The 14,763-nt window shown below is 47.3% G+C and overlaps 2 protein-coding genes across 2 annotated transcripts; one reads left to right on the top strand and one right to left on the bottom strand.

Moving 5' to 3' along the window:
• Positions 1–409: 409 nt before the first annotated feature.
• LOC116494478 (cis-aconitate decarboxylase-like) lies at positions 410–6,908 on the top strand. The gene is made up of 6 exons (XM_032196393.1): positions 410–640; positions 1,820–1,874; positions 4,512–4,699; positions 4,864–4,956; positions 5,244–5,449; positions 5,990–6,908. The coding sequence occupies exons 1-6, from the start codon at positions 410–412 to the stop codon at positions 6,906–6,908; spliced, it is 1,692 nt and encodes a 563-aa protein (XP_032052284.1).
• A 3,940-nt stretch (positions 6,909–10,848) lies between these two features.
• GLOD5 (glyoxalase domain containing 5) lies at positions 10,849–12,170 on the bottom strand. Its single transcript, XM_032196027.1, has 3 exons — positions 12,030–12,170; positions 11,214–11,369; positions 10,849–11,001 (listed from the first exon to the last, which is right to left on the bottom strand). Exons 1-3 carry the CDS (start codon positions 12,168–12,170, stop codon positions 10,849–10,851), a joined length of 450 nt encoding a protein of 149 aa, XP_032051918.1.
• Positions 12,171–14,763: the final 2,593 nt, after the last annotated feature.

The raw sequence follows: 14,763 nt of genomic DNA, 5'->3' as shown, positions 1-14,763 counted from the left end.
GGGAGGCTGGAGCAAGGCTTAGCATGCCATTGGATATATATATAAAAATACCACAACATTAAATTTTCAGACACTTATTCCCCAGTGGCTCTTAGCGATTGGTTTTCCACTCTACCTTATTAGTGATAACCAGTGTTTACATAGCTCTGAGAAAACACTGTGTCTCTCAAGATAAGCATGTTAAAAGAATGGAACGCAATGCCTTTTGGACAAGCACACAGCAAGATTAAAAGTGCACAACACCACTACACAGCTGGAATAAATATCACAGCCCTGCCTCTCATCTGGTGAAAATAGCACAAAGTTGCCTGGGACGCATTGCTACGTTCACAGTGACCATGGGTCTGGCTAGTATTTAGTAAAACAATTCAAGCTGGCTTTCAATGCAAGCTGATATTCTGTACAGAATATGCCAGAGATGCACTACTGGACAAAGCAAGAAGCCATGGCATTTCCCCAGAGTCCAAAGATCCATTTGGGGACAGAAGGTCCCGACGTCTCCTGGAAGCTCCAGCCCAGATTTCATGTCTGCACTAACATCTCCGTGAACCAGCAGCACATGGCAGGCAACATCACAGAGCTGGCTATTTACAAGAAGGAGAATTATGAAAATATTCAGCCAAATGCTAAAACAGTGAATGTATTAAAAAAAAAAAAAAAAAAAAAAAAGCATCAAAGAGAAACACCAATGCCATGCTTCTCCCTTTGTAGCTTGGATTACCTGGTTTGGTGACACTTCAGCTCAATGGGAGGATGCTCTTGTCCCTCTCATTTCCTGGTAAGTACCAGTTTTATAGTCCTCCTCTGGAGGAGGAGCCTGCAGCCAGTTGCTTCACACATTGGCACCTGTGGCATTTTGGAGACAGGAGTTTCCTTGAACTTTGTCAGTTATTGTCCTAAATCTTTTTTTTTTTTTTTTTTCCCTTTTTTATTTCCTGAAACCAGAGGGGTTTCCCTTCTGCTCAGCACAGAAAAACCACCCCTCCTCATCTATTCCCCCCACCCTCTCGGTCCCTAGAGGCTGATGTCATCACACTTGAAATTCAGTTGCAAAAAAAAAAAAAAACAAAAAGCAAATTGCCTTTCAGAAGCATATATAAACCCTGACAGCAAGGCACCTTTCAGACAGACACCTCTCCCATCCCTCGAATAGAGCAGTGCAGAGCTGGGCATTAAGCAGTGGGAGCAGCCAGCAGAATGGTCTACTTAACTTTGCAGGTAAATACTATCTCGTGTACAAAACCTATCCATCTCTCGTCTTTCCTTTCTCACTTTAAGGAGGTCGTGTCACTTTCCGGGTGGTTCCTCTAAGCGGTCAAAACTGTCGTGACATTAAACGGGAACCTGCCCCGACATCAACAAAACCGGATGGTTTTCGCAGACACTTTAATGACAGTTACTAACCCCTTTCTTCCACGCCTGGTCCTTTTACGCATCCCAAGGGTGTTTCACCCCATGCCGCGGGGGGGTTGTTGTTGTTGGGATGTGCTGCGTGGGTCTTCCTCCTCCTGTCCACCTGGAGCTGGTCTGTCTCACGGCTGTAGGAAGATTTCATGGTAGATCTGAGAAGTCTGTGCTGCCCCTTCCACTGCACTGTTTTATTTCCCTGGCTGTTCTTGGCACCCCTGCTGGACCGAGCTTTGGAAAATTTTTATTTTTTTTTCTCCTTTAAATATGTAGGCTCTGAAAGTCAGCTTTATCCACTCGTTTGATCTGTGAGTGTCTTCCAATGCCATGTTAGAGGCACAACCAGTAAAACAGCTCTGAAAAAGTTCAAGCAGCTTAGGTGACAAATGGTCTTTCTCTGTCTTTGCTCTAGAAATCCCAGAAGATCTTGGCAAGCTCCCGGCAAGTGCATAAAACTGCTGCTCACGGTTTGTATCTCTGCAGAACAGCATTCCCTATCCTTTTTTGTTTTTCTTTTCAAGAGCATCTCAAAATAATTGTGTCATTACTTATTTTTTTCTTTTTTTTTTTTTTTTTTTTTTTTAAGTAGCTGGGTTAAGCATACTGAGCTAGACTTCTCAAATTCTTGGAAGTTGTGCTTAGGGGTCTTGTTACGATAATTACTGCCCTGGGTGGAAAAAGTGGTAAAAATGTTGCTTACTAGCCCTGTGCTAAAACCGTCTTTAACTGATTGAGAACCAGACTTTCCAAATTCTTACACTTTGACCATAAATTGCAGATATTTGAATTGTAGCTCTCATTGCTTAGATTCTTAACTCTTCTCTCCTTACTTTCTCACATCTAATCTTGCTATTTACATTGCTTGAAGTGTTTCACTGATAACTCTCTGTGTCTCACAGCTGCACAACCTCAGCTTCCCACTTCAGACAAATCAAGCACAACTGTGCAGTGCACCCACTTGGTCTGTTATAAATTGTGTCTATTAACTCCTTTTTAAATGTGTTCTTAATGCAGTAAGAGCAATTTGTGGTTTTTAATGAACACTTGGAACAACAGAAATAATAATAATCCATGCAAATCCAATTGCTCTTAAACAGGTTTATTAGACTGTTGTTTTTTTTTTGTTGTTGTTTGTTTGTTTGTTTTTTTAATAAAATTCTGCAGCACAGCTGTCATAGCAGGATAAAAACACGGCTGTCATCAAGCGTCTTTAATTGAAGGGTTAAAAAAATATTGCTGATTACTGAAGTGACAAAGAGTAATTGATGATGGGAAGGAAGCAATGAACATTTTATGGGTGCAGTGTGATTCAGGCAGATTTTCCTACAGCCTCTCCAACCTAGTTGGACCTCACATTCCCCCTACTTGAGGGCGTTGGTGCTTCCATTTGCGGTCTACAGGAGATGCTCTCCACGTACACAGGGAGGGCACCGATTTTGGCACCAGAAGGGTTTCCAAACTGCTGAGTGGTACAGATTCCTATAGCGATCCATTTCGCAGAGCCGCTGCAAGGGGTGGATTTTATTTCTGTGAGTCACAGCAATGATGACATTCTCAGCTGTGTTTACAAGTGGATTTCAGACTCCTAGGCTCTAGGTGAGTCCAAACAGATTTTCAAGCAAACTGTGAGTCAGTGGGCATGACATTTACGAATGAATGCATCCTAGTGAAATTAGGGAACGGTCATTTTGTTTGATTGGGATATTTTCTGTTTAAAAAAATATAGTGTCATAAGTGCCTGTTGATTTTGATGAGGTTTCCTCTAAGATGTTGGAAGAAAGTATTTTTATTTTCTTGTTTCATTCATCTTTACTTTTTTGTGTGATTGCTTTCGTTTGGGCATTAGTGCTGTCTCTTGTTTGTATGCATGTGTATGTCTACCCCACCACCATACACATACACATACATGGGAAATCATGCAAATACTAGATATATTGAATTTTCTGTTTTTTCTCATCTCATGTGAGCTCTCAAAATGATATTATAAACTATAGTGGATCCTAATGACTATAATTCTATGAATTATAAATTCATCAAAACAAAAGTGATTTGTCACTGAAATATAAATTGTCCCAAATTGGATATTTTCCATGGAATTTAAACACCTCCAAAGATTTGGAAATCATGACTTCCAAATACAAAAGTGCCAATAGTCTGTGTTATCTGCCCAGCTCTACCTTACATAAATACAAACACTGACTTTTCCTTGGGAAGCGTGACGTGTTGCTTCTTGTCTACTAAAAAGGTGTTTTCAGAGACAGGAAAAAAACTTCCCTTCAGACACCAAGCTCAGGTGATCTTCTGGTCTATTCCCCTTCTGAAGCACAGGCTGAAGCCTCTGATGTGCTGAGCTGAATGGTGTAAGAACACACAAAGGCCTTTTTGCTTTTAATCACTAGCATCTTTCTGAGTGCATAGGGCTTAAGAGCTTTACTGCCTGAGCCCAGACACCTCACAGGGATAAATTTAGAGATAACTTACAGATAAATCCAGGCTTTGGGTCTAATGCTGCTTGCTAAAAGCAATGGAAGCTATAGAATGTAATTGGGGTTAAGCTTAGTTTGGGTTTTGGTTGATACACTCCCAACAGGGCTCCACTGGTAATGGGGCAGGGTACTTGCTCTGCTCCTTCTCCAGATATGGGGACATAGTTTGCGTTGACATCCACAAAAAATGGTTTCTTGAAACCCAAGAGGGGGGACGTAGCTGAGCCCTGCTTCTCTTGAACCCCCTTGAAACCACTAGAGGAGTGACCCAGAGCAGTCGTTACAGCACATGAAGGCTGTAGGAGCCAGGATGCACCCTGGACCTTTGGAAACCCATGGAGAAGGACAGAAGTCACACTGATCTGCTTGACTTGAGCTCCCTGTGCTGCTGATGAGGGAGGAGATGCCAATCCCCTCCCCAGCAGCACCTCTCCGCTGTCTGTGAATCACAACCCATCAGCTTCCTAGGGCTGTATGAGGCTCTGTGACCCAAGGGACATGCTTCCTGTGGTCTCCAGTTGTCTTCTCCCTTCAGTAAACCCAGTGGGGACAGAGGGTGAAGGGCTGTGAGCTGTCAGCCCACTTCTCACCCACTCCCCCTCTCTCTTGGTTCTGCAGTGGTGGCCAGGAGTGCTCCCGAGGAGACCGTGACCAGCAGCTTTGCCTCCTTCATCCACGCAGTTCGGCCCGAGCACTTGACCAAGACTGTCCGTTACAGAAGCAAGAGGATGATCCTCGACAGCATTGGGGTCGGCCTCATGGGCAGCACAACGCCCGTGTTCGATATTGCTCTGCAGTACTGCCGGGTAGGAACAACCCTATTCCCTTGGGTGTTTGTGGTCCCTACGGTGACCCCATCACCACAAGCAAGGCTTTATTTCATGGATGATGTAGGACTTCTTCCTTGCAGTGGGGCATCATACAATCACTCCTTCACTCAGGGTCCTCTCCTGAATCTCCCTTTTTGCAGGAGCTGTACTCTTCAGTTGCCGTGAGCTCCGTCTATGGCAGGCCAGGCATGAAGCTCTCCCCGACGCTGGCCGCGTTCACCAACGGTGTTGCGGTAAGGCAGGCTCTTCCATGAGAAGCTCTGCTTTGTGGTGCCTTTAAAACACTAATTAGTATTGCAGGAAACAGTCTGGTGCCTGAGAGGGGCTATGGGGGCCAAGAAGTCTTGGGTTGCTCTGCAGTCTTGCACACTGCTTTTAGAGGGGACCAGCCAAGCACCGTGGGGACCTCTGGATGACTGGGTGGATGTTGTTACAGATGTAACCTCAGCACTAGTAGCAAGGACCCCATTGGCTCCTAGCCCCCTACACCAGAAAACCCTTATCTCCATTTCCCTGGCAGACTCACTCCATGGACTTTGATGACACCTGGCACCCTGCTACTCACCCATCTGGGGCTGTCCTGCCGGCTCTCCTGGCTGCTTCCCAGATGCTACCTCCGAGCACCAAACCCAATGGGCTGGATTTCCTCCTGGCATTTAACGTGGGCCTGGAAGTGCAAGGGAGGCTCATGCATTTCTCCACTGAGGCTCACAACATTCCCAAAAGGTAAATCTCCTTTTTTATTATTATTATTTTTTTTATCTTTTTTTTTTTTTTCCCCTAGTAGGCTGGTGTGAGTGACCAGGGCTAGAGGATGCTACAGCAATTTCAGTTAGAAAAACAAGCATAAGCGTACAACTTATCCCCTCTTGGTAGCTCGCACAGCTCTGCAGGCTCAGGGCCACAGTGCCAAACCCTCATCATCATGACTGAGACTCCATTGTGGTCCAAGAGACATCAACCAGGATCTGTTGCCCTAAGGCATGGTACATGAGACCACCTTCTTTGTCCGGAAGGGTGAAAGACAGGGTGAAAGTTCAGCTGTACAGACACAAGCCATGCCACCTACTCTTAGAGAAAATTAAAAAGTGTTTTCCAAAGATGCTGGCCTCACTACGTGGTCTCCAATGAAGTTTCAAACAGATGTTTGGTTTGGCTAAATGGCTAAATGTTGAGTCAGGTGAATCCCATCCACAACAGAGCCATGAGGGATTCCCGCTGGCCGACGTGGCTGTTTCACGCTCATACCTGCACTTTCCCCCTCAGGTTCCACCCTCCTTCAGTGGTCGGTACCATGGGCAGTGCGGCGGCCACGGCAAAGCTGCTCTCCCTCAGCATGACGCAGTGCGCCCATGCCTTGGGCATCGCCGCCTCGCTCGCAGGGGCGCCCATGGCCAACGCCGCCACCCAGGCCAAGCCGCTGCACATCGGGAATGCCACCCGCCTGGGCTTTGAAGCAGCACTGCTGGCTGCCCGAGGGATGGAGGCGAACCCTGTCATTCTGGATGACATCCCTGGGTGCTCTGGGTTCAGCGCTTTCTATAGTGTCTACCATCCCAAGCCACTGTCCACACCGGGTGACCATCACGAGTTCCTCTTGGAGAAGCAGGATATTGCTTTCAAGCGCTTCCCAGCCCACCTGGGGATGCACTGGGTGGTGGATGCTGCCTTGTCTGTCCGGAACCTCTTCATCAACTACGCAGGGTCCTTCTCTCCCTCTTTGATCCGCACCATTGTGCTGAAGATCCCAGTGTCCAAGTACATCAACCGGCCTTTCCCCAGCTCCGAGCACCAGGCCAGGCACTCCTTCCAGTTCAATGCCTGCACAGCCCTGCTGGATGGCGAAGTGGGCCTCAGCTCCTTCACGGAGAGCAGCATCCACCGGCAGGAGCTGAGGGAGCTGCTGGACAAAGTGGTGGTGGAGCACCCTGAAGATAACGTGGCCAACTTTGACAAGATGTATGGAGAGGTGGCACTGCTCCTGCACAGCGGGGATGTCCTCACAGGCAAATGTGACACTTTCTATGGGCACTGGAGGAAGCCTCTGAGCAGAGAGTCACTCCTGAAGAAGTTTCGATCTAATGCCTCTCACGTTTTTCCCGAAGAAAAAGTAGAAACCATCATCACTATGGTGGACAACCTGGAGAGTATGTCAGATAGCTCCCAGCTGGCCTGCAGCCTGTGAAGGAACAGCGAATGGGTTCCTGAAAAGGGACTTATTCCAGTGAAACTCTGATTCCTTTCTTCATTGGTGCTTTACTATTCATTTCCAATGGCAGGAAACTTCCTACCCCTTGAAGTCAAAGTAGACGCTTTAGTATCAAAGGAGCCCATGAGGCAGGAGGTGTGTCTGTGTGAGCACTTAGTACACAGATTCAGTTTTGACTTAGGTTGGTTCTCGGTAGCTGAAAGGCCACTACAAATAGCAAAAAATCCCATGGGAATCTATGTGAATCCTGGGGTATTATCTGGAAACTGATCTCCCACGAGGGATAGTCTAGATATTTTAAAGCTGAGCTCAAAGTTATTTTTGTATGGAATGCCTAATTGTTGAGTCTGGGAAGAGGACATCCAACTGCAAAATGTGTGCTTTTCTTAATGCTCCTCCTGGCACTTTTTGGATCATGGTTAGGTAGTCTTTCTGGCCAGATGAAAAATCTATCAGAGTTACTGTAAGCAGCCCTGCCTGCAAAGCTCTCAGGCACAGAAGGAATTCTTTTTTTTTTTTTTTAACTACTTTTTCAGCAAAAGCCTTCCATTTCTGCAGCATTTGGGAAGTGGTTGTCAATTCTCTCTGTGCAAGGGATCATTCAATGACCCTTAAAACCTGTCTGTCTTTTCTGAATGAAAAGCAGTTGGTAGGTGAGGAATTGTACAGCAGTCCTACATCTATATCCCACACCTCTTGCAAGGTGATCCTAGGGCTGTGTCGCACCATCCCTCCTGGCTTTGGGCAGGTCACCCCGCACCTATTTAGAGCTAGCTTGCCGGAGGTCACCTCTGTGGTCAGCAAAGAGATGGGTACCTCTGGACGGTTGGCACAAGCACGCTGTAACTCATGTTGGGAAATTCCTGGTTCTCTCCCCTGAGAGGAGAGAAAGCATAAAGAGACTGCATCTCTAAATCATCTTTCTGGCTGGGACAAAATCTGTACTTGTGCTCCTGAGCAACCACTCACTGAAAGGCTTTCTTACCCTGCGTCCTTTCTGAATAGCAAGAAGGAGAGCTATGCAATATTCCTCTGTGCATTAAATACTGTGACTGCTTATCCAAAGGACCTGTTTCCAGTGTGATAATGATGTGGGTACAGAACCTGTTGGAGAATTCAGGGCTGCTTTCTGCTGGGAGATGGGTCTAGACAGGCAAGGAATGTGGGCTGGTTCCTTTTTAGCTTGCTGGTAGTGGGCTCTGCAAAGAATTTCCCAGTCAGAGCAAAAATGTTTGCCCACCTGTTGTAATCCACTCTCTCCTACTGTCTACGCATAGTCACACTGAGTCTTTCTAAATAAAGAACTGAAGTAAATCCATTTTCTGCATAAAGATTTAATTCTACATCATGTAGGTTTCCAGTTTTAATCCAAACACATACAATACCATGGCTTTTGAATTAGAAGTGGAACACAGCAGAGGCTAGGACAGAGTGAGCTGAAGCTGAGAAGCTGACAAGGGAATTATCACCTTTCATCTATTGGTGCTGGAGTGGGGTAGGGTGTGGGATTGAGGTGGAGGGAACATTTCATTCGGATTTGGGTTTCAGGCTACATGTTGTCCATGAGATCCAGAAGGTCTTCTAAACTTGATTCATCCTACTTGCATTCCAACATCGCCAGGTTGCGATAAGGTCTTTAGCAACACTTGCTATAAGGTCATTGTTTGGGAAAGGGCGAATCCCAACTTATCCCTGATAGTCAGAGACAGTCTTCATAAACCCAAATTCATATCCCCACTGGGAAAATATGCTCACTATACACTCAGCAAGGCTAGTAGACACCAGAACACACATTGGCAAGAGCTGCAAGAAACTTAATTTCACAGGTCTCTCTGAGTGCAGTTCTCCTAGGTGCCATCACCCCTCTAGGAGGGAGAAGACCACTTCAAGCTTGTGGTGTTTGACACTGATCATTGTCAGTCCTTGGTCAGAGAGGGACAAGGCTTTTGTGAGGCTTGCACAAGTACAAGGGCCTGAAGATCTAGTGTTGCTGCCAGCATTACAAACTGCTCCCACTTTCTCAGCCTGCTGTCTCAGCTATCCAGCTAGGCACAATCCTGACACATTTCAGCAGAAAATGTGTAAAATAAGGGAGGGAAGTTTCAGGAATGCTGGTAGTGTACAAGCCTATCAGCTGAAGCAGAAACAGCTTTTCCAAAATATCTGGAAGCTGAAGGCATACTTGAGGGTTTTTTCTTTTATGGTATTTCTTCTGTAAGCCTAGGATCCTGAAAACGCCTCCAGTCTCCTACCCCAGAAAAATGTCTGACTCATTATTTCCAGTTTCAAACAATGAATGTTTCATGTCCTTAAAAAAATAGGAGACATAGCCCCTTGGTAAGGAAAGTGAGGTCTTTTAAGAGCATAGGAAAAAATGGCCCCGGGGAAACTATAGGCCAGCTTGCGTGACGATGAAAGTAATCCAGTAATTAATACGGTGCAAACAAAGTTCCTAACTTCTCCTGTCAAGTTGAGTAAGAAAAGAGCCATTGTCCTTCTTTCTACTGCTGTTCCAAGATAAATGATGCTTAAAATAAAAATAAGAACAGGAAACCTTTCTTCCCAAACATATTTACAGTAGCGAGCTCACTGAGTAAAACAACACTTCCAGCGCCGAGCCAGGCAGGACACCTGTGAGCAAGCAATCAGTAAGGACAAACCCAGGCCAAAAATGAACAGGGTAGGGCTGGAACAAGAACCTGGGCAGGGAGAAGCCCAGGCCAGTAGAGCTGGGAGCTGGGGCCGGGCTGGTAGGAGCGAGGATGCTTGGTGACTGTCAGCACCCTGGAGAGCGGCCACAGAACCAGGGCTCCTGCCCAGGGGCTCCCCCTTTCCCAGGGGTCCCCTTCCCGAAGGGTCCCCTCCTGTTCTGCACGTACAGGGCAAAGGTGGTGAGTTGTGGTGTCTCCTCCCAGGGGAGTGCTTATCACTCACTCCCACAAATGGTTCAAAGTGAGCTACAAGCAGCTTTCATCCCTACTGCCAGCACTGACACAAGATTTGGGTCATTGGAAGCACTGCATTTATTAGGGATTTGCTTTTCTTCCACCATGGAGGAGATGGATTTTCCACGAAATGACATTTAAAAAAAAAAAAAAAAAACAATTCACTGATTATTTCAGTTTTAGAGGTGATTTTGACTGTAGAGGTCAGAAGAGTTCTCTCTGCCTTCCAGCACTGTTTCCTTGATGATACCGTTGCTACCGCAGTGTGGCCAGCTGGGGAACTGCTCTCCTGGAAAAAAAAAAAACAAGTAACCCCTCTTTGTTCCTTCATGCTTTTTAAATAATTGCAGTATTTAAGAAAGAAGGAAACTCAGATGACAGTCCAAGACAACCATGTTGAGCTGCAAGGAGAGCCAACGTAGAAGTTTTGTGCCTGATGCCACTGTCTTCTTAGCACCTCATTTCCCCTTCACCCCTGCAGAAATTCAGGTGAGCTCCCTGACTTTAGAAACCCTCCCCTCCTTACAGCCACCTCCTTGTTGCTCCTCACTGCTGCTTTCTCCCATCCCCGGTTACAGAAACCCTATAAATATTCAAGTATTTATGCAGAGCTGAGTATGAGGCACAGAGCCACAGCTTCACAAGCACGTTGTGTGTCAGACGCTGAGACCCAGTTCCCAGTTCCCAGAGAGGAGATAGGTTTCAGCAGGATGGATCTCCCAAGAAAGCCATGAAGTCCCCATTGACATTGATTTATAGAAGTAGAATTCACATCCAGGGGTGAGTACAGAGCAAGCTGGTGCTGATCCTGTCTTTAGAAAGCTCTTGAGGCTCATGCAGCTTTACAGCTGGGAGCTGAGACTTGTCATAGGTTTACAAAATGAAAGCTTGAATCTGCATACAGACCATCAAAATCCTGGCCTCCGCATCATACCTCCTGCTGGGACTCAGGCTGAGAGTACGGGTTGTGGTTAGGGCTCCCCTCCGCTGACTGCACTCATGTCTGTGCTGTACCTAGAAACCTCAATCAGGTTCTCATCGGGGTCTCGGAAGTAGATGGATGTTATTGGACCCACGGCACCAGTCCTGGCCACAGGACCTTCTTCAATGATCACCCCACAGGCCTGGGAGGAGACATAAAAGCAGGGGTTTAATGCTCAAGGGATTTTTACCAGGTCGTTATGCACTCTTCCCTCCAGCCTTAAAAGCATGCGACATTGTATGAGAAAATTCTGACATTCCCCAAAGCACAGACCTTTAAAGTGTCACTTGTGAGGCTCTGGCCTCATGCCTCCCAGGGTTACACTGCCCTGTGCACACTCTACACCTTGCTCACCTTCAGATGACTCAAAAGCTGCTCCAGGGGTGCCTGTGTGATAAGGCAGATATCTGCAGAGCCGGGGACTGGGTGGCGAGCCTTGGGTTCAAATTCCTTCCCAACCTCATGCAGGTTAAACTTCTGGTTGCCAAAACGTAAAGCTTTGCGATTTTCCTGTCCCCACCAAAAAAAAGAGAAAAGAATCAATACCAAAGAGACTTACTGGGCTGGAAGCTTTCAGCATCCATTCAGCTGTGTAGTCCTAAAAGTCCTGGGGACATGGCTGTAGTCCTGCTAACTCTGGGCTCTTGCTGGGATAACCCAAGGCAAGAGTTGACTGCTGCAAGATTCCCACCACATCCCTGGAGATGCAGTGACCCAAGAGAGTCCTATGGCCACTTGCAGCTGCTTCTAAGCCATAAAGATGAGAATTTTCAATTCTGGGCACCCTCCATCCTGCCTGTGGGACAGCCATAAAAATAATGCACACTCTGGGAACTGCGGAGGGAACAAAGATGAGGCAGTGGGAAGATGGTGAGGAAGGAGGTTCTGACACCTCTTTTCTTTGTGGGCCCCCAATATTTCTTCAGACTTATACAGCAACTGAGACCTGATCCCCACGGAAATGCAGGGCAGTGACCTGCCATCTGTGCCCATCTGAAGAGCAGATTGATGCTCACTGTAGCCCTGGGATGTGAGTGCAACTGCCTGACTTTGTTAGCTCTACCATCCCCAGACCAAGGAGAAATCCCAGAGATACCGTCAGATCCACAGGAACCAGCCACTGGCTCAGGACTACTACTTTAGCTCCCCTCGGCCTTTCCCCCATGTTACCTTGAAAGTCACCACTTCCATGCCCAGGACTTTGGAGTAGAAGGTGACAGTGTCCTCAATGCTCTTAACAGTCAACACGAGGTGGTCCAGGCGCTGGATGAAGCAAGGGGGTGGACTTATGTGTTTTTCCTTCCAGGACATCGTCCCAGGGCTGAGAACAGAGTGCAAAACCACACAAGAGGAAGGTGAGGAGCACCCAGCTGCTCAGGGAAACGATCCAGGAAGCTGTTAACTGAACTGTCAGTGGAGATCAAATGGGTTTTCTTTTGGCCTGCAGGTGGCACAAGTACAGAAGCAATAAATTCATATATTCATAGAACATCCTGTGTTGGAAGGGACCCACAAGGATCTCCAACTCCACCTCCTGGCTCCATAAAGGGCCACCCAAAAATCATACCCTTTGTCTGAGAGTGTTGACCAAACACTTCTTGAACTCCAGCAGCCTCGGTGCTTTGACCATGTCCCTGGGGAGCCTGTCCCAGTGCCCGACCACCCTCTGGGTGCAGAACCTTTCCCTAACCCCCAGCCTGACCCTCCCCTGTCCCAGCTCCATGCTGTTCCCTCAGGTCCTGTCACTGTCCCCAGAGAGCAGAGCTCAGCGCCTGCCCCTCCGTTCCCTGTGAGGGAGCTGCAGGCCGCCATGAGGCCTCCCCTCAGCCTGCTCTGCTCAGGGCTGAACAAACCCAGGGCCCTCAGGCACTCCTCACACGTCTTCCCCTCCAGACCCTTTTCCATCTTTGTGGTCCTTCTTTGCGGACTTTCAAACAGTTTTATGTCCTTCTTACGTTGTGGCACCCAAAACTGCACACAGTGCTCAAGGTGAGACTGCACCAGCACAGAGCAGAGCAGGACAATCCCTTCCTTTGACCAGCTAGCCATGCCTGTTTGGTGCACCCCAAGGTATGGTTAGCCCTTCTGGCTGCCAAGGCGCACTTGACTCCTACTCAACTTCCTCTCCATCAGAACCCCCAGATCCTTTTCTATGGTCTGCTCTCCAGCCTCTCCTCCCCCAGACTGTACATATAAACAGGGTTGCCCTTGGCATTTTCGTGTATATTGGATTCATATCATCTGGCATTGCCCTTCTGCAGCAGAGTGCATAGGAAACGGCTGGCAAGGAGAGATTTCAGCCCCACTGACACAAGAGCAAGGTCAGCATAAAACCAGGCACAGCTTCACCGGGACATCTGGTCCTCACGGTCAGAGGAGCTCACTTGGAGCAGGACCACACTGTCCTGCACCACTCCTCCTTGTCACAGACAGCGTTTGGTGTTTGACAACCTCACCTCTGACCAGCCTGGGCTCAGAACCTCCACAAAGTCCTTCCCACCCAGGAAGTTCTCCTGGGTGTTCGTGAGCTGCATGGCCCAGCCTGCAGCAAACCTCCCCGAGACAACCTTCCCCTCCTGCATGACCAGTAAGCCTGCTGGCCTCTCTGCAAACACCACAAGGAAACCAGATCGTAAAAATAGGCTGAGTACCTGCAGGAGAAGCAGAAGAGCTGGTGCTGGAGAGTGCCTGGCTTTACAACCGTCCTCCTGCTGCCCGGAGCTGAGCTGTGTGAGGAGTAACGTCACAGGAGAAAGGGGAAAACAATAAAATAAACGTTGATTAGAAACAGGAGCTCTAAGCACTGCTCCCCACAGAGGTGTACTTTGACCTTAGGGACCTGAAAGTCCAACCACACAGAGTTGCTTGAAAAAAATCAAGGCTATTTTAGTGACTTACTCTTTGCAAGGGCAAACTGAGTTAATGTGCTAAACTAAAGCACTCCATTGAGCTTGCTGCTCAGACTGGGGTGGCTTACTGTTAAGAAGATGGTAAGGATGCCCCTAGAGAAGAGCTGTGGCAAGCAGCCCCTTCCCCTGCAGCAGACAATGTTCCTTTTTGCCTCCAGAATTATTTTCTACCATGAACCATGCTGAGGTCTTACTGCCCAGCGAGACACTTGCTGTCCTAACAGCCAATGTATAGCAAGAAGCAATAGCAAAGGAACCTCAGGGTGATGTGCACAGCTTTGGACACCTTTTTGGAGATACCTTCCTGCAAACAGACTCCTCCAAAGAGGCTCTTCATGGCCTGAGGCAGAGTTAGTGATCTACAGAAAACAAACCTGCCAAAAATAGCATGGAGTTTTGAAAGGTCTGAAGCTCTCTGGGCAGTTGGCTGCAAGGGAGTAAATTGTTCAGACTGGGGAAAAGCTGCCAGGGAAGTGGTTCAAGGCACAGGACACGCTGTGTTAAAATCATTCTGCATAGACCCTCTGCACACAAACTGCCCATGCTTCACTGTGCACAGTGGGGAAAATAAAATAATAAATAAATAAATAAATAAATAAATAAAACAAAAGCTAAATTTCTAATATTAGGAAATTTGGAAACAGCTGAAAATGTAGTGTGATGTATTGCATTCTGCCCCAAGTTGAGAGAAAGGACATCTGGAGGATGCTGGGAGGGAGCAAAATGCCTGTTTTGTATCCTTTATGTACAGCCCAGATTGACTGGGCTAGATGACCTTTAAAGGTACCTTCCAACCCAAAACATTCTGTAATTCTATAATTCCATGATTTTTCTCTCCAAGTTGTCTAAGTTACCCCACAGATTTTCCCCCAAAGTTACTTTGTGGGTTATTTTCTGTCTCTGAACACCTGTTGTCAACCAGCAAGGAGCTGGATAGATAAACTAATCCTGGGACATGCAACAGAACCCTCGTGCCTTCCTGGTTTTTAAGGTCA

The sequence above is a fragment of the Aythya fuligula genome, chromosome 13, assembly GCF_009819795.1.
Source record: "Aythya fuligula isolate bAytFul2 chromosome 13, bAytFul2.pri, whole genome shotgun sequence".
Classification (NCBI taxonomy): Eukaryota; Metazoa; Chordata; class Aves; order Anseriformes; family Anatidae; genus Aythya; species Aythya fuligula.
Note: the sequence above shows the minus strand (reverse complement) of the source record. Positions and strands in the feature narration are given on the sequence as shown.